The sequence below is a fragment of the Callithrix jacchus genome, chromosome 11 (genome assembly GCF_049354715.1).
Source record: "Callithrix jacchus isolate 240 chromosome 11, calJac240_pri, whole genome shotgun sequence".
Lineage (NCBI taxonomy): Eukaryota > Metazoa > Chordata > Mammalia > Primates > Cebidae > Callithrix > Callithrix jacchus.
The window spans coordinates 13,112,872-13,134,977 of NC_133512.1; the positions used below are offsets into that span (position 1 = coordinate 13,112,872).

The 22,106-nt window shown below is 44.0% G+C and overlaps 1 protein-coding gene and 1 long non-coding RNA gene across 5 annotated transcripts in view; both read left to right on the plus strand.

Annotated features, from left to right (window-relative positions):
• The window catches only part of CCM2 (CCM2 scaffold protein), a 76,620-nt gene that overhangs the window by 46,170 nt on the left and 8,344 nt on the right, over positions 1-22,106 (plus strand). For all 4 annotated transcript variants that reach the window (XM_035253332.3, XM_035253334.3, XM_035253333.3 and 1 more), the window contains 2 exons: positions 17,293-17,376; positions 17,827-18,010. In XM_035253332.3, coding sequence (XP_035109223.1) covers positions 17,293-17,376; positions 17,827-18,010 — 268 coding nt within the window. The remainder of the gene's footprint in view (positions 1-17,292; positions 17,377-17,826; positions 18,011-22,106) is intronic.
• LOC144578326 (uncharacterized) lies at positions 5,949-6,974 on the plus strand. The gene is made up of 3 exons (XR_013523863.1): positions 5,949-6,002; positions 6,103-6,209; positions 6,855-6,974. It is a non-coding gene; the product is annotated as an uncharacterized LOC144578326 (long non-coding RNA).

The following is a 22,106-nucleotide window of genomic DNA, read 5'->3' on the forward strand; positions in this document are numbered from 1 at the left end:
ATGGGATTCTAGTCATGAACCACTTTGCTTGGGTGGGAATATTTTCTCACTCTTTTTGCAAGGGCAGTATTGCCCTAATATCAAAAACAGACAAAAAACAGTGCAAAATAAAAAGAAGTCACAGGCACCAATACAAACATAAAATTCCTCAGAAAAATATTAGGTAACGTATTCAGCAATATATACAAAGAATTATACTTGCTGTGGCTGTAAGAGTAAATAACAAAAAAGAATTATACACCATGAACAAGTGGAGTTTATTCTAAGGATGCAAGGCTGGTTTGGTATTTGAAAATGTAATCCATCATATTAACAAACTAAAGCAAAAAAACCACATGATTATATCAGTCAGTGGTAGAATATTTATTTGACAAAGTTTAACACCATTCTTGATTAAAAACTCAAGATATGTGTATGAACAGTGAATATGTGGATATCAAAATTAAATCAGTAATACCATTTACAGTCACTTAAAAAAGGAAACACTGGCCAGGCACAGTGGCACACACCTATAATCCCAGCACTTTGGGAGGCCGAGGCAGGTGGATCATGAGGTCAAGAGATCAAGACCATCCTGGTCAACGTGGTGAAACCCCTTCTCTACTAAAGATACAAAAAAATTAGCTGGGCATGGTGGCACGTGCCTGTAATACCAGCCACTTGGGAGGCTGAGGCAGGGGAATTTTCTGAACCCAGGAGGCGGAGGTTGTGGTGAGCCAAGATCATACCATTGCACTCCAGCCCAGGAAACAAAAGCGAAACTCCGTCTCAAAAAAAAAAAAAAAAAAAAAAGAAACACTTGGCTGTAAATATTACAAAACACGAATAAGATGTGTATGATGAAAACTATATTCAGTCAAGGATCTGAATTGAATGTATTCATGGATTGGAAGACTCAACCTAGTTAATCCATTAGTCATCCCTAAGTTGATATAAATGGACTAACTCCTTGAAAAGCACAATCTACTACCACAAGTCATCCAATGTGAAATAAATAATTTGAATAGCCTGTATCTATTAAAAGTGAATGATGCAATTTCTATCAACATTTCAGCAAGAATTTTTTGTAGCTATAAACAAGGCTATTCTTAGAGTGCAATGGTGCGATCTTAAATTTCAAGTTGTTCTTGAAATTTCGATGGAAAGGCAAAATAAGTAGAATAGCTAAAAATAATTTTGAAAAAGAAGAATAAAATGAGAGCAGTCAGCCTGCCTGATTTCAAGATAGATCGTATTGCTATCACAATCAAGACTGTGTGGTACCTGCGGAGGGACTGACACAGAGATCGGGGAGCAGAATCAGGAACCTAGAAACAGATCCACACATATATGCCCAGCTGATTCTTGACAGAGGTGCACAAGCAATTCAGTGGAGAAAGGATAGGATACCCTTCTAACAAATGGTGCTGGAGCAGTTGGACATTTGTAGGCAAAAATTGAACCTCGCCCTAAATTTCACATCTTAAACCCAAAAATTAACTCAAAATGGATCATAGACTTAAATATAAAATACAACTTCTAGAAAAAAAACAACATCTTCAGGATGCAGGGCTACGCAAAGAGTTCTGAGACTTGATACCTAAAGCATAATTCACAAAAGAAAAAAACTGGTAAACTGGACTTCATCAAAATTGAAAACTTCTGCTCTATAAAAGCAAAAAGATATGCTACAGACTGAGAGGAGGAGGTATTTTAAACCATGTATCTTACAAAGGGTTGACATCTACAGTATATAAAGAACTCTCAAAACTCACCAGGAAAACAAACAATCCAATTAGGACCTAAGCAAAAGACAGAAGGAGATACTTCACCGAAGAGGACATTCAGACGGCAGTAAGTACGTGAAAATTTGCTCATCATCATTAGCCACCAGGGAAATGCACATTAAAACCATAATGAGCTGCCAGCACACACCTAACAGAATGTCTTAAATTTAAGAACACAAGATGCTGGAGAAGATGTGGAGGAACTGGACCCTCATACATTGCCGGTAGGGATGTAAAATGGTACCACCACTCTGGAAAGCAGTTTGGCGGTTTCTTTAAATCTCTACATGTAACTACCAACAGTTTGGCAATTGCATTCCGAGGCATTTATCCCAGGGAAATGAAAATTATGTTCACATGAAAACCTGCATATTAATACTCAAAGCAGTTTTATACATAATATCTCAAAACTAGAAACAACTCCAGTATCCTTTGGTGGATAAATGGTTAAACAAAATGAGGTCTATCCATGCTACGGAAAACTCTTCAATAATACAAAGGGCCGGGCATGCTGGTACCTGCCTGTAGTCCCAACTACATGGAAGGCTGAGGCTAGAGGATTGCTTGAGCCCAGGAGGTCAAGGCTGCAGTGAACCATGACTGCACCACTGTGCTCCTGCCTGGATGACAGAGTGAGACCCCCGTCTCAAAGCAACAACAAAGGAACAAACTGCACAGCAACCTGGATGGGCCTCCAGAGAATTATGCTGAGTGAAAAAAGCCATTCCAAAAGGTTTCACACTGTATGTCCCTTTCTGTAGCATCCTTGACATGACACAGTTGCTGAGATAGAGAACAGATTAGGGCTTGCTAGGGGTGGAGAGAAGTGGGTGTGCCTTTAAATGGCAACAGGAGGGGTCCTCACGGTGATGGGTGCTCTGGCTGTTTATGTCCATGTCCTGGTGTGATGTGCTATATTTCTGCAAGATGTCACTGCTGGGGGCAGTAGGGTAAAGGGACCGATGGATCTCCCTGTATCATTTCGTATAACAGATGAATTTACAATTACCTTGAAATAAAAGTTTAATTATAAAGAAGTTGTAATTTGACTGCTTACTTGGCATATCACTGAGATAGACTATAGATAATAAAATTATGTAAGAACTAAGTAATGATTAAAAATTAAGTTGTAAAAAAAAAGGGAAAGTGGGAATGGTGATATCATTGGAAGTCAAATAATGTCTTAAACTGATGAGCAATAGCAACATAAGCCCATTATTTAGAAAAAGGGTTCTAGACGCTAGAAGAATCAGAAAACTCCAGTGTGGCTGCCTCTTGGAAGTGGTTTGTGGATGGGATTGTCCCAGTTAGTAAAGATGATTATCATTTTGTTTTGTTTTGTTTTACAATTTTTGAACTTTGCCTTTTTAAACTGTATACATTTATTGTTTTCATAAAATAAAAACAGTGGCAGTAATAAAATCCACCAGTGATAGGAAACGTTTAGTCTTACATACCCCAGTGGTGCTTGTGGAAAGTAATGTTTATTTAGAATGAGTATTAATGAATAAGTTAAGAGGAATTTAGGGCCTGGTGTGGTGACTCACGCCCATAATCCCAGCACTTTGGGAGGCCGAGGCGGATGGATCACGAGGTCAAGAGATTGAGACCATCCTGGTCAACATGGTGAAACCCCATCTCTACTAAAAATACAAAAAAATTAGCTGGGCATGGTGGCGCGTGCCTGTAATCCCAGCTACTCAGGAGGCTGAGGCAGGAGAATTGCCTGAACCCAGGAGGTGGAGGTTGTGGTGAGCCGAGATCGCGCCATTGCCCTCCAGCCTGGGTAAGAAGAGCGAAACTCCGTCTCAAAAAAAAAAAAAAAAGGAATTGAATAGTAGCTTCTGTTTTGGAATGCTTACTGTATGCAGCAACACAGTTTAACATTTTAAATACATTTTTTCTCATTTAATCTTCATAAAACCTTCATGAAGTAGAAACATTCTTCCTGTAGTTTCCATCACAAGCTGACATTTGCCCCAGTAAGGTTTGGTGCAGTGCAGGGCTCATGTGGGCTTTAGTACCTAGTGACGATGAATGGACTCATAGCAGGCTTGCTGTGTGATTTTAATTATGGGACAGGGTAATTAATCACATTTGTGATACTAAACCCAAGAAGCTCTTCTCAGTTAGATTTGTTATTATTTTTTTGAGACAAGATCTCTCACTCTGTCACCCAGCCTGGAGTGCAGTGACACAATCATGACTCACTGCAGCCATGACTTCCCTGGGCTCAGGTGGTCCTCTCACCTCAGCTTCTTGAGTAGCTGGGACCACATGTTGCACTACCACACCTGGCTAATTTTTTCTTTTGTAGTGATGGTGTCTTGTCATGTTGCCCAGGCTGGTCTTGAACTTCTGGGCTCAAGCAGTCCCCCTGCCTAGGCCTCTCAAAGTGCTAGATTACAAGGGTGAGCCACCATGCCTGGCCTGTTATTTATTTTTATCTAATTGAATATGTAATTTATGTACATGGTTCAAAATTCAAATGACAGAGATTCTTAGTAAAAAGAAATCATGTGCGCCTTCCATGGAAGGAATTGCTGACACCAGATTCTCATGTCTTTACACAGTCTGTCCATGTATGAGCATACACATGCATTTGTTTCCCAAATGACTACATGCTGTACACTGTTTGCAGCTTGCTTTTTACACTGGACGGTATTACCTTGATTTATCTCAGAGAGTGTTCACAATAGCACACATAAAACTGCCTTGTCCACTTTAATGGTTGCATGGTATTCCATTAGATAGCTATGTCATATTCTGTTTAACCAGTGATCTGTTAATACATTTTTAGTTTCAACTGTTATATGTGTTTCACTGTACCTGTAGGATAAATTATAAAAGGGGAATTTCTGGATCTAAGGCTAGGTTACTTTTTCATTTGTCAGACATTTCCAAATTGCTCTTCATAAAGGTTTGAAGTTGGTGCATACGTGAGGACTCTGAGAGTACAGGCAGCCCCTTACCTCTGTAGGTTCTGCACCCCAATAATCAAGCAACTGTGGGTTGAAAATATTCAAAAAAAGAACAATTAAAAAACCACTACAACAATAAAAAATACATAAATTTTTAAAATAAAGTGTAACAACTATTTCCATTAACATTTACATTGTATTAGGTATAAGTAATCTAGAGATAATTTGAAGTACAGTCTTGGCCATTATAACAACATATTGGTCAATGACAGACCACACATATGACCATGGTCCTGTAAGATTCTAAGGGAGCTAAAAATTTCCATTGCGTAATAACATAGCTGTCTTAGCATTGTAGCAGAACGCATTACCGTTCTGTGTTTGAATGTATTTAGATAACAAATACTTAGCATTGTGTTACCGTTGCCTGCAGTATTCCTACAGTAACATGCTGTACAGGGTTGTAGCCTGGGAGCACTAGGAGCAATACCATGTAGCCTAGGTGTGTAGTAGGCTGTATGTACCATCTGGGTTTGTGTAATTACACTCTGTGATGTTCATGCAATGATGAAATGGCCTAATGACATAGTTCTCAGAATGTATCCCTGTCATCGAGTGATGCCTGACTGTTATACAGGAGGAGGAGTGTAGGTTATATGCAAATAATACTGCCATCATATATGAGAAACCTGAACATACGCAGATTTTGGCCCAAGAGGCTCCTGGAACCAATCCCCAGCAGATAATGAGGGACAGCTGTACCTGTTTCTCTACCCTCTGAGGAACAATATACAGTGTTTATTCAATAAACTTTTTGATCTTTGCCAGTGTGATATTCTTAAAATGTTTTCTCATTATAGTTTTTACTTATAAGTGAGATTGAGTGTCTTTCAAATGGTCAAAAGTCAGGTCTCTTTCAAACTACCTTTCTAGATCCATTGCCCGTTTTTTCCGTTGGATTGTTGTTGCTGCTGCTGCTGCTACTGCTGCTTTTTTTTTTTTTTTGAGATGGAGTCTCGCTCTGTTGCCCAGGCTGGAGTGTAGTGGTGCAATCTTGGCTCACTGCAGCCTCAAGCGATTCTCCTGCCTCAGCCTCCGGAGTAGCGGGGACTACAGGCACATGCCACCATGCCTGGCTAATTTGTATATTTTTCGTAGAGATGGTGTTTCACTATGTTGGTCAGGCTACTCTCGAACTCCTGACCTCATGATCTGCCCGCCTCAGCCTCCCAAAGTGCTGGGATTACAAGCGTGAGCCACCACGCCCTGCCTTGCTGCTTTTCTTCTGTCTTTGTAGTAGCTCTCAGTATGTCAGGTAAGTTAGTCCTCTCCTGTAAAGTTAGTTTTAAATGTTTTACCCCAGTTTGTCATTTGTCTTTGTTTGTCATTGTCTTGAATTGGTTCTCTTGCCACAGAGCCTGAATCGTGTTGGACTGATCTCCTAAGGGCATGCTGAAGAGAAAGAGTGAAGTGCGTAGGGTGGAGCAGCAGAAAAAGATGCCTGAAAATCGTAGGCTTGGGGGTTTGTTTCAACCTGGTCCATGCTCTAAAGCCTAGAATGTGGCAGCTCTGTGGCGACAGAAGCAGCTCAGGGTGTTAGCCATCCACACTCCGAGCAGAGGAGCGTCCTGGGTGGGACATCACTGCCTCTAATGCATTCCACCCTGCACTCCCTCATCCATAGATTTCTCACATTAAGTTCACTCCATCCGGACTCAGCTTCTTCAAAGGCATTGGGTCATAATTTCTGGAAACCTCTCCAGATGAACTATAGCCCTGATTACTTCAGTGGGTCCCAAGGCCTCATTCCACCTGCTGGGGACATGGCACCTATTGGTTTAGATGTATACTGCATCCTAACGGAGAGGGGGCATCCTTTCAGGGTGTCATCTCCCAGCTGGTCACAGCTCTATCAGGATGCCAGCTCCAGGATGCGTGGGTATTTGATAGGACATTGAATTCCGTGGTCGTGTGTGCCTGCTGCTGTAACTCCTTTAGCACAAAGTAGTCCCTTGATCCAGAGTGATGGTACATGCTGTCCCACATCGGTAACCACATGCCCCATGAGCCCTTAGAGAATAGGCTGGCAGCCGCTGCAGGCAGGAGAGGCAAACCATTATGTGGAGCACATGCTAATATTTGCCAGAAAAATTGTTTCTTATTGCAGGGTCAAAGAATTTTGAAGTATTCAGCTGGCCAGTGGACAACTGGTTGGTCTCTTTGAGGAGATGATGCCTTCTCAGGGCTACGGAGTTGGTATCCTGCCGGCAGGTCTGCCATGGTGAAGGGCTATCCTGTATTGGCTCGTGCCTAAGTATGTGACCCAGGCTGGGCTTTTTTTTCTGTCAGCTGTGTGTAGGGGACCATTTCTCAGGCTGTGGGTGTAATTTAAGGGAGAGGCTTCAGTACCCTTCTGCTGGGAAGTGTTTGGGTTTGGGCCACCTGTTCCTTTAGCTGGCACTTTAGCACGGTCCTGCATAAGACCATGAACATGTACTGTTGTCCCACATGAACATCAGCAGTTCCTGATTGGTTTGAGGAAGGAACGTTTACCATATCAATAGCTACAAACCATGTGCCCAAGATTGTTTATCTGCTTGAATAAAGATTCCATTTAGCTCAGTTTGTGGCAGTCTACAGTCTTCTACCACAATTTATCCACCATAATTTCTTTTTTCGTGTGACGAAGTCTTGCTCTGTTGCTCAGGCTGGAGTGCTGTGGTGTGATCTTGGCTCACTGCAACCTCTGCCGCCTGAGTTCAAGCAATTGTCCTTCTCAGCCTCCTGAGTAGCTAGGATTACAGGCGCCTGCCACCGTGCCTGGCTAATTTTTGTATTTTTAGTAGAGACAGAATTTTACCCTGTTGGTAAAGGCTGGTCTTGAACTCCTGACCTCAGGTAATCCACCTGCCTTGGCCTCCCAAGTGCCAGGATTATAGACCTGAGCCACCATGCCTGGCCATGTCTACCATAATTTCTATAGGAGTCCGACTGGGCATGAGATGGGGACCCCTACCCTGTATTATTTATGTTTTCAAGAGCAGCATTAATCCCTGCTTTTCCCACTGAGAAATGATACTGTTTTTGATTTACTAATAAGTCCAGGGGTCAGGGACCAGGATAAGTGTCAGGGGCTTCCAAATGGCCTTTTCTACTTCATTAGCTCTCATTCGTTAGATCAAAGGACCAATGGAAGGATTCTGCATACTGCAAACTGGTGCCCATCTGCCCACTTCCCTGAATATGACAGATATTAATATAATTAATTATATAATTATTATATTATATTAAATGTATATTATATTAAATCTTAATATAATAATTAATTATATAATTATTATATTAATATCTGTCATATTCAGGGAAGTGGGCAGATGGGCACCAGTTGAGTCTTGACCCAGTGGATGCACTTTTAGGTGGACCTGGCTGTGCTTCATGTATTACCTGACTCCCATATGTTTCTACTCTGCAGAGGACCTTGTTGGCTGTTTGGGTCTCTAAGTATCAGCATCATCTCAGACCCTTAGTTTCAAAAACCTCTCAAGGCTTTCAGTTCCCATGGTACTTTTACCCAGGAGTCCCTTTGGGAAGAGCTGGGGAAATCACTGTGGTGTGCACTTGCCTTGGCGTTGCAGGTTGATTCCCACACAGGCTTGGCCTCTCCTTCAGTCAGTGTTTCTGAGTCTGAGAGCTGCTTCAGATCTGGAAATGGACTCAGGGATTGCTACTTTCCATTGCAGAAGCTTACCTTAGCCTTCTGCTCACTCTGTTTTGGTAATATATTAAGCAGCACCCTTGTTGTCTTCCTGTCTGTCCTGCCCGTGGAAACTGTGAGCTATCTCCATAGATCCCAGGCTCTCCTGGCTGCTATTTTCACCTTGCTGCCTGTTACTGGCTGACACCTACACCTGCTCTGTGTGAGTCAGTGCTGCTCCCTGGCTTCTGCTAGGGAGTGTCTTGTTACCCCCTTGCTCCTGGGGAGCCCAGTTCTGTACAAGCACACTTGATGCTTAGCTTCCCTTTTGGAGGCTGGCCAGCACAGCGGTTCTCAGTGATGCCCATGCCCCTTCTGCACACTCATTAGTGCCATGTTGGATGGAATGCCATCACTTTCTCCTGAGAGACATGGGCCGCTAGTGGGTTTTCCTGTCATTTTCTAGATAGATTCTAGTATGCCCACTTTTCCATGCCTTTCGATACCTAGATCCGGTTTGCCACAGCAGTTCCACGATCTCTGCTTTAATATAAGGCATCACTTCCGCTGAACTTTGAAGAGCCTGCCAGCAGTATCTGAGAACAGCCTCTGGACCCCTAATGCTGTGTTATAGTGTGTGCCCTAGTAGAGAAGATCTCTCATTCATCTTAATGTTCTGTCCCCCTGGATCTAGATCTCTCATTCATCTTAATGTTCTGTCCCCCTGGATCTAACACCTTGAGGTCCTCTCCCAGGTGCATTCCCCAGCTCCTGTCACAACTCGTAAGGCGCATCCTCTAGTGGGTCTCAGCCACAAGAGGTAGACAGGGCAGATTCTGGGGAGAGCAAGCATTATCTCATGAGATTCCCATCTCATTTGAGCCCTATGTATTATATTCAAGCAAGGAGTATGTGGGGGAGGAGGCTTCTGTCATCCAACAAAAGGGGATAGGTCACGTCTCTAAGCACAGTGTTCAGAAGAATTTGAGGACTGAGGTTCTCAAGGGCATTTTACCCAGATATCCCTATCCCAGGGCCCATACCCTGCCATGGGAACCTTATCGACCAAGGCCAATAAAGAGAAGTTATGGGGAGGCTGATTTGGGATCAATATTTAAAAAAAAAATACAACTTCTATTATATCTTGTCAGAAGTTAATTTTACAAAAGTTCTGTTTAGAGCCAGCTCCCCCACCCACACTGTAGATAAGGTGCTTGAGGAGGTAGTGAGCCTGCCAGCATGGAGCCATGTGGTTGGCAGAGAGTGTGCAAAAGGCCACCTGGCCATACCGTCTTTCACTAATTCCAGAACTAATGGAGTTAATAGCTGGCCGGTCAGATGTTCCCTTGCTCTTCTCACTGCTTCACCATGGTCCTCTCCTGTAGCTGTGCTCTTGGCTTGCTGGGACAGTGGGTATGGGCTGAGCATGGCATTGCCATGGGCCACTGGGTATTGGCTAGAGGACACCCAGGAGACAGGGTTCCCCAGGGCAGATGGGGAACCTGTTGTGAGAACTGTACAGGAGGCACACATACTGTGTCCTATTCAGAATTAGAACAAGGATTAGAGCTGTACTTTTTCTTTATTGATAAAAGTTGTTTTACTAATACAAATATTTCACAGTGAAAAAAAAACCTTAAATGAGTGAAGATTCATCCTTATATGAAGAAAGTAGAATCCTGAATCCTCTTTGGAGATGTGTGAGACTGAGTTTGAAGCATGGTGGCCAGATTTTGAATAACATCAAAGAAAAGCAAGATAATGATGGTGATATTGTTATCACCCCAGCTACAGGAGGCCAAGGAGAATTCCTGTACAATTCTATAAGCATAATGCTGCAGTATTTTTGTTTTAGCAGAGCGCTTGACATATAAGCCCATCTCAGTCAATATTTTTTATTACCCTTTTGAGAACAGAGAATAATATTTGTAGATGATACAAAGCTAGAAAGGATAGCAAATAAGATTACTGAATAAAGCTAATAAGATGAAATTTTTTATTGTGGTAAAATATAAGATTTACTATCGGCTGGGCGCGGTGGCTCATGCCTGTAATCCCAGCACTTTTGGAGGCCAGGGCAGGTGGATCATAAGGTCAGGAGTTAAAGGCCAGCCTGGCCTAGATGGTGAAACCTGTTTCTACTAAAAATACAAAAAAATAGCCAGGCGTGGTGGTGGGCACCTGTAATCCCAGCTACTCAGGAGGCTGCGTCAGAGAATTACCTGAACTCAGGAGGTGGAGGTTGCAGAGAGTGAGCCAAGATCACGCCACTGCACTCCAGCCTGGGCAACAGACTGAGATTCTGTCTTAAAAAAAAAAAAAAATACTGTCTTAATCACTGTCAAGTGTAGAGTTCAGTGGCCTAAAATTAATTCACATTGTTGTGCAACCATCAGTACTATCTGTCTCCAAAGCTTCCCACCAGCCCTTACTGAAACCCTGTTCCCATTATTAGACGATGCCTCTTCATCCTCCTCCCCACAGCCCCTGGCAGCCACTGCTGTACTTTTTGTCTCTATGATTTGACTACTCTAGGTATTTTATATAAGTGGAATCATACAATATTTGTCCTTTTGTGACTGATTTCACTTAGCACAGTGCCCTCAGTCCATGTTGTAGCATGTGTCAGCATTTCTGTTGCTTTTAGGGCAGAATAATATTTCATTGTATGTATAGACCACATTTTTTTATCCATTTATCTGTCAATGAACATTTGAGTTGTTTCTTCCTTTAGTTGATTGTGAATCGTGTTTCTATGAACATGGGTATAAAAATGTCTTTTCAAGGCCCTGCTTTAATTTCTTTTGTATATATACCCAGAAGTGGAATTACTGAATCGTATGTAATTCCATGTTTAATTTTTTGAGGAACCACCATATTGTTTTTCACAGTGACTATCATTTTACATTCCCATCAGTAATGCACCAGGGTTCCAATATCTCTATATCTTTGCTGACACTTGTTATTTTCCCTTTTGTCAGTAGCCATCTAGTCTCGGTGTGGTGGCTCACGACTGTAATCCTAGCACTTTGGGAGGCCAAGGCAGGAGGATCAGTTGAGCTCAGGAGTTTGAGACCAGCCTGGGCAAGATAGTGAGACACTCCCTCCTGCCCCTGCCGTCTCTATAAAAGAAAGTGGCCATTCTCGTGGGCGTAAAGTGGTGTTTCATTATGGTTTTGATTTGCATTTCCCTAATAACTACTGATGTTGAAAATCTTTCCATGTGCTTGTCTTATTGGCCATCTGTATATCTTTAGAGAAATGTCAAGTCATTTGCCTAATTTTTAATTGTTTGTTGTTTTAATTGTTGTTTGTTTTTTGGTTTTTGAGTACTAGGACTTCTTTAATATTTTAGATATTAATCCCTTATCAGATATGATGGGAAACATTTTCTCCCATACTGTTTTTTTTTGTTTTGTTTTTTTACCTTGATTGTATTCTTTGGTGCACAAAACTGCACACCAAGAGGAGAGGGGAGGGGAAGGGGGGGCAGGGCAGGGCAGGGCAGGGTACTTGGATATGCTGCTTATTTATTTTAAAACGGCTCTAATTATCAGAAGAGCTTACCGGTTCTATAGAGATGGGGAAGTCAATACATACTTTGGAGTTATTCTTTCCCCACCTCCATCCTCACCTTATGAAATGTAAAACTTCTTGAAATAACTGCATTTCCTTATGGAGCTGCCCAGCACACACAGACAGTTCTGAAGTTTACGTTGCCCGTCTGACTAAGCCCAAGATAAACTCGTATTTGTCAGTGTGCCCTGAGTGTGCTTCAGCCAGTTACTCTTCTGCCTGTTTCCTGCTCCATCCAGTGAGAAGGCTGCATCGTACGGCAGCAGGTAGACTGACTCATGTCACAGTGTATACATTGCTTGGATTCGGAAATCTCCAGAGTGACCTCCTTGCTTGGTTCCCAGTCAGGAAGGTCATCTGTGAGCAAAGACAGTTTCACAACCTTTGTACTTTTTGTTTCCTGCATCATCGCAGTAGCTGAGACTTTCATGTGATGTTGAATGATAGTGGTAAGAGGGATTTTAGGGGGAAGATACCTAATTTTTTGCCATTAAGTATGGTGTTCACTTTAGGGTTTTTTTTAGTAGATGTTCTTAATTTCAGGAAGTCTGTATTCCTGGTTTGCTGAGAGTTTTTCTCATGAATGAGTGTTAGATTTGTCTAATGCTTTTTCTGCATCTATTTGTTGATCATATGATTTTTCTTCTTTAGTTAGTTGATACATGATGGATTACAATTTTCTTTTTTAAACAGAGTCTTGTTCTGTTGCCCAGGCTGGAATTCAGTGGCATGATCTCAGCTCTCTGCAACCTTTGTCTCCCAGGTTCAAGCAATTCTGCTTCAGCTTCCTGAGTAGCTGCGATTACAGGCATGCGCCACCATGCCCAGCTAACTTTCTTTTTTTTTTTTCCCCAAGACAGAATTTCACTTTTGCCCAGGCTGGAGTGCAGAGGCACGATCTTGACTCACTGTAACCCCCACCTCCCAGGTTCAAGTGATTTTTCCTGTCTCAGCCTCCTGGGTAGGTGGTATTATAGGTGCCCGCCACCATATCTAGCTATCTTTTTTAAAAATATTTTTAATAGAAACAAGATTTTGCCATGTTGGCCAGGCTGTCTCAAATTCCTGATCCCAGGTGATCCACCTGCCTCAGCTTCTCAAAGTGCTGGGATTACAGGCATGAGCCACTGCACCCAGCCTACAATGATTGATATTTGAATATAGAATCAGCCTTGCACACCTGGGATAAATTCCACTTGATCATGGTGTATAATTATTGTTAATACATTATTAGATTCAATTTGCTAATATTTTGTTTAGAACTTTTGGCTGGGCATGGTGGCTCATGCCTGTAATCCCAGCACTTTGGGAGGCCAAGGCACTAGGATCAAGTGAGCCTAGGAGTTTGAGACTAGCCTAGGCAGTGTGGCGAAACCCTGTCTCTTAAAAGAAAAACAGAGAGAGGCCGGGCGCGGTGGCTCAAGCCTGTAATCCCAGCACTTTGGGAGGCCGAGGCGGGTGGATCACGAGGTCAAAAGATCGAGACCATCTTGGTCAACCTGGTGAAACCCCGTCTCTACTAAAAATACAAAAAAAAAAAAATTAGCTGGGCATGGTGGTGCGTGCCTGTAATCCCAGCTACTCAGGAGGCTGAGGCAGGAGAATTGCCTGAACCCAGGAGGCGGAGGTTTCTGTGAGTCGAGATCACGCCATTGCACTCCAGCCTGGGTAACGAGCGAAACTCCGTCTTAAAAAAAAAAAAAAAAAAAGAAAGAAAAGAAAAACAGAGAGAGAGAAAGAAAGAAAAAGAAAAGAAAGAAAGAAAAGGTATGGGCTGAGTATGGTGGCTCATGCCTGTATTCCCAGGACTTTTGAAGGCCTAGGTGGGTGATCTCTTGGGCTCAGGAGTTCAAGACCAGCCTGGGCAACATGGCACAATCCCATCTGTTTCTACAAAAAAATACAAAAATTAGCTGGTTGTGGTGGCATGTACCTGTAGTCTCACCTATGGATAGGAGGATCACTTCAGCCCAAGAGCCTGGGCGACAGAGCCAGACCCTGTCTCAAAAAAGTGGTTGCCTTAGGGTTTGCATTATACACTCAGAACTAATCAGAATCAGCTTTCAAATAATGGTGTGCTGTTTCACAGGTAGTCCAAGTACCTTGTAACCAAGTATTCCCAATTCACTCCTCCCACCACTTTTATAACATTGCTACCATTTATTTCATTTATCCCTAGGCTATAGTCACCCAATAGACAAATTTTATTTTGAACAAACTGTTAATGCATTAGAGCAATTAAAATAAGAAAAATAGGCCAGGCACGGTGGTTCAAGCCTGTAATCCCGACACTTTGGGAGGCTGAGGTGGGTGAATCATGAGATCAGGAGATTGAGACCATCCTGGTCATGGTGAAACACCATCTCTACTAAAATACAAAAAATTAGCTGGGCGTGTTGGCGTACGTTTGTAGTCCCAGCTACTTAACGAGACTGAGGCAGGGGTATCGCTTGAATCCAGCAGACCGACGTTTCGGTGAGCCAAGATCGTGCCACTACACTCCAGCCTGGCAACAGAGCAACTCCATCTCAAAAAATAAAATAAAATAAATAAAAGATTAATTTTACCTACCTTTATTTCTTCTCTGATGCTTTTCCCCTTCGTTATGTAGAACAGAGTTTCTGACCAAATCATTTTCATTCTCTCTGAAGTTCTTTTAACTTTTCTTGAAATGTTAAATCTCTGAGTTTTTGAGAAAAATCATTTCTCTTTCACTTTTGAAGGATAATTTCACTGGGTACAGAATCATAGGTTGGTGTACTTTTTTCTCTCAGTCCTTTAAATAGTTCCTTCTTCATTCTTCTTGCTTGTATGATTTCTGAAGAGAAGTCCGGTGTTATTCTTGTTCTTGCTATTTGTAGGTAGGGTGGTTCTTTCCTGTGGAAAGAAATCCCAGATTTCTGCAAAAGAGAAAATCTTTTTCTGCAGTTCGATGTGATGTGCTTCAGCAAAGATTCCTTGTTTTTTACCATTCTGTGTTCTTTGACCTTTCTGGATCCATAGGTGGGTGTCTGATGTTAATTTGCGGAACTTCTCAGCTCTCATTAGTCCAAATAGCTCTTAGGTTCTTTTCTTTCTCTTGATATGCTTGTTGCATATACGTTACACCTTTTGCAACTGTCCCGCAGTTCTTGCACATTCTGTTTTGTTTCTTTCATTCTTTTTTCCCTTCGCTTTTCATGTTTGGAAGTTTCTGTTGATGTATTCTTAAGCTCAGAGTCTCTCCTTGGCTGTGTCTGGCCTCTTGATGAGCCTGTTGAAGGTAGTCTGCATTGCTGTTACAGGACTTTTACTTTCTGGCATTTCCTACTGATTGTTGCTTGGGGTTTCCATCTCTGTTTATTCTACCCATCTGTTCTCACACAATGTCTGCTTTTTCCATTAGAGCCATTACCATATTGATTGTAGTTGTTTTAAATTCCCAATCTGGTTGTTCCGAAATCGCCGCTATGTGTGAATCTGGTTCTGATATGAGGAACTTAGGCATCAGCGTCAGGTCAATAGGCCTTAGTGTGAGGTCTCTTTGGCTGGGAGCTGGACTGTGTTTACTGTTTGCTGCCCTTGTAATGTTGGGGGATGAAATCTCCTGTGTGTTCTTTGTTTTTGGGTTTTCCTCAAGATTCCTTCTGAAATCTGAGTCTGAGGCCTGCAGTTCTTGCTGGTGTGCATCCTTGTTATTACACAGGAGTCCTGTTGATGTGGCTCTCAGGGAAGAGGAGAGGGAGTATTCTGTAGTCCTGGGGCTCAAAGTTTTAGTGTGTCCCCGGGCTATGGCCTTCACATGTGCTTCTCAGTTTTGTTTTTTTTCCTCCCTCTTAGGAGAGACATAAAGAATAGAGGAGGCAGGAATTGGGTATTTCCTTACTCCTAGGTGGTTAGGCTCTGGTAAAATAGTTTTCCTTGAGGAAAGGCCTTTGTTAAGGATAACAGAATGTTCTGGTTGTGCCTTTCTCTCCCCTTCCCCTTCCGCTTTCCGACTGGGAAATTTATAACGTATAGAAATTTCGGCCGGGCGCGGTGGCTCACGCTTGTAGTCCCAGCACTTTGGGAGGCTGAGGCGGGTGAATCACGAGGTCAAGAGATCGAGACCATCCTGGTCAACATGGCGAAACCCCGTCTCTACTAAAAACACAAAAAATTAGCTGGGCATGGTGGTGCGTGCCTGTAATCCCAGCTACTCAGGAGGCTGAGGCAGGAGAATTGCCTGAACCCAGGAAGCGGAGATTGCAGTGAGCTGAGAGCGTGCCATTGCACTCCAGCCTGGGTAACAAGAGCGAAACTCCGTCTCAAAAAAAAAAAAAAGAAATTTCTAGCCTGGGCATGGTGCCTCACACCTGTAATTCCAGCACATTGGGAGACCACAGTGGGCAGATTGCATAAGTCCAAGAGTTTGAGAACAGCCTGGGCTACATGGCAAAACCCCATCTCTACAAAAATGAGCCAGGCATGGTGGCACACAGCTATAGTCCCAGCTACTCAGGAGGCTAAGGTGGGACAATTGCTTTGAGTCTGGGAGGCTGCAGTGAGCCAAGATCGTGCCTCTGTACCCCAGCCTATGTGACAGAGTGAGATCTGTCTTTAAAAAAAATTCATATAGTTCTGGAGGATAGGAGGTTCAAGGCTGAAGGACACAGCTCGTGAAGGGCTGGCTACATCTGCATTTTGTGTTATCCCAGGGTGAAAGGTGGAAGGGCAGGAGAGGGAAGGGGGTTGAATTCATCCTTTTATCAGGAACCTAGTGCCGAGATAACAAACCCTCTCTCAGGATAACAGCATTAATCTAAAAAAGGCGGAGCCCTGTGTGGCCTAATCACCTCTTAAAGGCCCCACCTCTTAACCATTGTTGCATTTGGGGACTAAGTTTCCAGCACATGCTTTTTGGGGGGACACATTGAAACCATAGCACTTACTTTCTCTATTTATGCTCATTTTTCAGCTGTGTTGACCTTTTTTTTAGTATTTTTAGTGAAGTTGTGCATGGTTTCATTGTTTTCGGTTTCCCCAGCAGTGACTGGGAAGCACTGGCCATCCCTGTCTTAGAATACAGATTCTACCACAACTAGTAGTCTTGGTACTAGTAGTTTGGGATACTTGTTGCAGGACTTTGGATGATAACCTTGAGTGTAGAATAGTAGGAGATGGGGCAGCCCTGTTCCCAGTCAGTAGAGACTTCTGTAAGAACCCAGGACTCTCTTCCTAGAGTCAGGCCTCTAGGAGACCCGTGAGCCTGGTGGCCTGAGTATGAAGCACTTGGTCTGTGCTCTTGGCAATAGTGATGGTGGTGTTGACTTAGCTCCCGTTTCTCATGGCATTTTTTTTCTTCGCTTTCTTTCAGTATTTAGGTCAGTTAACGTCCATACCAGGATACCTGAATCCCTCCAGTAGGACTGAAATCCTGCATTTCATAGACAATGCAAAGGTAACTCTATCCTCTTAACCCCTGTGCACTATCCCTCAGCCCCCACCAGCCCTTGTTCCCTGTACTCTTAGCCTCGTGGTTGTGAGGAATGACCCAGTCCCATAAAGACTATTCCTCAATATGGACATTAACTTGCTTCTCGAAACTTGCTCCATGTGATTTTGGGCAGTTTCCAAAATTTACGTTTTCAAGATATTTCCAACCACCTGCCATCCATAAGTCCTCAAGGCAGTTCCAGAAGAATCTGAAAGCAGTTCCAGAAGAATCCCAAATGGTTTGAATGCATTGGTGTCCCTGGAATAAACACCCTGTTCTGGGGGGATAACACTGACCTTACTCACTCAGCGTCTGTCACATAGTGACAGTTGCCAGCACAGTGTTCTCGAGAGAAGCGCCCCATGCTGTTTGACAGCTGAGTTGGCATTTCTGACGCCCTGTGGTTCCTTCCAGAGAGCCCACCAACTTCCAGGACACTTGACTCAGGAGCATGATGCTGTGCTCAGCTTGTCTGCGTACAACGTCAAGCTGGCCTGGAGGGACGGGGAGGATATCATCCTCAGGGTGCCCATCCATGACATCGCCGCCGTCTCCTATGTCCGGGATGATGCTGCACACCTGGTGGTCCTGAAGACAGGTACAGGAGGTCAGGGGTCAGGAGGGTCCTTGCCTCAGGATTACATGCGTGCATTTCATGAAATTCTGGAGACAGTTTTTGCAGCTTCATGTTGGGTGCTCCTGTTTGTTATGACCAAGAATTGGCTTTCCTGTCTCTGAGATCAGCCAGAGGAGGGCTTGAGATCAGCTACCAGACCCTGGGTTTCACTGTCACACTAAGAGCCTTTGGGACTCAATAATACCGGGATACAGTATTTGGGACTGATACCCTGTTCCTGTGCCCACTGGCGCTCCTGTTGACTCCCTCCTGGTACACTGGAGTCACCCCTCTGCCCAGGTGTGGTGGAGCCGAGAGAAAAGGCGGTGGGTAGGGACCTCACCTCAGCTTGACTGACATTTTAAGCCCTGCACAGTGTCCCCAAAGCTGGGACAGCAAAGATGAGACACAGACCTCTCAGGAGCTCTTGGTGGTAGAGGTTGCTGTGAGTGTGTCCTTGCTATCTGCTCCTTTCACACTGGGATATCGGGCAAAATGTTATTTTTGGCTCATTCTCTTAACCTGTGGTGAGTACAGTGCTGCCTCACTGGACACTAGCCCAGGCTGCCCATTAATTTCCAGTGCTTCCAGCCCAGGCATTCAGGCCACTGAGGATGAGGGAAGAGACTGTGGTTCACCCTCCCTGCTCTTTGCCCCTTCTAGTCCTGAGTTTTGAGGTTGCCGTTGCAGTGGGGACACTATTCTGGGCTTTTTGGATCTCTGCTGGTGACGGGGTTGATCCCAAAGCCTTTCATTTCCAGAGGGCCAGTGGCAGTGTGTGAGGGGTCACAGTGGGTCTGCCTAGACCACACACTGTGTTTTAGGTAGCAGAGAGGGGAAGTTGTCATTCCACTTAAGGTCAGTAGTTTATTGAGAACCTGGTGAGTATGCTCATTACTAACTCCTTGAGCGACGAACCGCCAGCTTGGGTGCACTCTTGAGAACAGTCCATAGAAAGCCTGTGAGTCTAGATGCTTGGGGTTGCTGTGGTCACAAACCACAGAGGCAACACTGAAGGGGTTTATGAAGGTGCCTGTTGTCCCTTGCTTTGTCCTCTGTGTAGTAGTAGCTTAGACTTGCCTACACCCTCCCCAGCACAGGCACACACCACACCTACACATACATAATCACTCACCCTATCTGACTTAGAAGGCTGGCCAGGTGGCTACTTCCAGCCATACTGTCCGACACCATGGTGACCCTCCTGTTTTTCTTTTTTCAATTTTTTTTTTTTTTTAAAGATGGGGTTTCACCATGATGACCAGGCTGGTCTTGAACTCCTGACTTCAGGTAATCCACCCACCTCAGCCTCCCAAAGTGCTAGGATTATAGGCATGAGCCACTGCACCCAGCTCGACCCTCCTGTTTTTCTACCTTTGGACCCTGTGAGAGGCCTTAGGCCTGGGACATCCTTCCTGCAGTGTAGGGCTGTTGGGCCACACAGGGTCGTGGGGTATCCCCTATGCTGTGCTGAGGTACAGGATCAGAAAATAAAGAGATAGGACACTGAAGAACTGGTGAAGAGCATCTGGACTCGGGGGGCCACACCACCTGTGAGTGGAGATCGGCGAGCACCCCAAATACCCAAGAGCAAGTATATTTATTAGGTACAATTAGGGGGCAGGGCCGTAGTGAGAACATCTGTAGGCTTAGTAATAGGGCATACATAATCACATGAACCACAAGCAAGGGGGCCACCCCATTATGTCACCTGGGCAGAGAGATGGGCCGTGTGCCGTAGGGGGCTGTGCCATGAACAGTAGTAGAGGGTCATGTACAAAAAAAGGGGTCCACCCCCATTAGGTCACTGAGGCAAGGAGGTGGGCTGTGTGCAACAGGTGTCGTGCATAACACTTCTTATCTAGGGGCTGGAGACGTCAGAGAATTTCTAATAAAAGGATACTATAAGCTGAATGCAGTAGGAGCTAACAAATGTGCTCGTAAGCCATTTATGGGAGGATGATTTGAGGTAGCACAGAAGCGAGAAAAGACTGACAGGGTGTACAGCCACTATGACTGGTCACTCCAGATGGATTCTTCTCCCTCGGTTATTTCCAGGATCTCAGGCCTGAGGCCTACTTTGCACAGGAACTGGATGCAAGATACTGCAACACCTTTATCAGGAGGAGAGGCACTTGCTCCAAGCCTGCCACAGCGTATGCCCTTTCAGGCAGGGACGCCACTGCCTAGATCTTTGGTTCTCATCCTGGTCTGGCTGTTTTCGCATGTACTGCCTCTGTTCTGTGACTGCTCTAGGCATTCCTCCTACTACATACTACTATATGGTTATATAGAAGGATTATATAAATCAGCACTAAATGTGTCAGTACAGCTCCAACTACAATACCTATGTGATTATACAGAAAGATTATACAGAACTAAGTATGCTAGATGTAAATATTAAGTATGATTATATAAACAATATATGTAAACAGTAAGCTATACTTCAGGCACTAATTCTATAAACTAATATATAATTATATATGAAGAATTATATAAAGGAAATAGCTAAGTAATAACACTATAAACTAAGATATTCTTCAGGCACTAATTGTGCCTGCGGTCTGGACAGTTCTTCCTCGGTGCCCATGGCGGGCGTTACCCACACTGCAGGTGTTTCAAGCTAGTAGGGAGGGGAGATGGGCCCCCTTTGTTTCTTCTGCTGCGTAACAGTTTCTCAGCTTTAATTATTAGAACAAATTGCTAAAGGAAATAGATAACAGATTGTTTTAAATGGAGAAAGAATGACCACCATAGGGGAAACTTTCCAAAAATACTTGAAAAACAGGACCTCTGGTCTTTGAGAGAACTTTTGGTTTAAAGGAAGAGAGTGAATGCTTGTGTCCTGGGGGCCGTCTTCCTTGTTTTTTTTGCAGATGCACAGGAGCAGTTGTGTGTCTCTTGTGTTACATGAAGCATATTGTGTTTACTTTAAAATTTTTTAACTATTTTAAAATTTTTTGTAAAAATGGTGTCTCTCTGTGTTGCCCAGGCTAGTCTTGAACTCCTGGCCTCAAGTGATCCTCCTGCCTTAGCCTCCCAAAGTGTTGGGACTGTGGGCATGAGCCACTGCACTGGGTCGCCATACTGTGTTTAGGATTAGGAGTTGTGAGTTCTCAACATAGAGACTGGCAGGTGAATAGCATTTACTCAGTTCCTGCTACATGCAAGCAAGTCTCTGTGCCTCTTTGGACCAAAAGTACCCTTATATTTGGGACAGCACAGGAGCGGGGAGTTGGGGGCAAGGTCTAGCTGCAATAGGATCTGTGTGGCAGGAGCTGCTTGGAGGGCAGTGACTTGAGTTGCTGCCAGTGGAAGCAGGGTCATCTGTGCACCTGTGGTGGTACTTCCTGGATGATACAGGAGAGGCACACAGCTCACTGCCTGCATCCTTAAGCTGCCCACCCTGCTTCCTTGAGAACTGCCATAGGCACGCACCAGGGAGCCAACTTTTAAAAATGTTTGGGCCGGAAGCGGTGGCTCACGCCTGTAATCCCAGCACTTTGGGAGGCTGAGGCTGGCGGATCACGAAGTCATGAGATCAAGAGCATCCTGGCCAATATGGTGAAACCTTGTCACTATAAAAAAAAAATGTTTGAAAGTAGAGATTTTTCACCAAACTCATACAAAAAGAAAAAGTAAAGGGAAACAAGTGAAATTATTTTCAGTAATATATTTTATATAGCTCTCTGTACCCAAAACATTATCACATCAGTATATAACCAATATAAAAGTCATTGAGTTCTGAAATCCCATGTATAGTTTAAATTCACACGTTTCAGTGTGAATGCATCACATTTTGCATGCTCAGTAGTCCTGTGGCCAGTGGCTGCCATAGGGACAGAGCAGCTCCCGGAGTCTCACTGTGGGGTTTGAGGTACGGTCCTTTATGGAGCCCTTGTCTCTGTGCATGTGCTCACCTTGCATCTGGCCTGGGACGGCCTTCCTCTCCCTCCTGAGGCTGGCTTGCCTTCCGATACCCTGGCACTAGTGGCACTTCTAGGCTTTGTTTTCAGTCCTGAAGTCCTCCCAGGGTAGTCCAAACTGATGGTCAGAGCCTTGCTTCCTGGGGATGGGC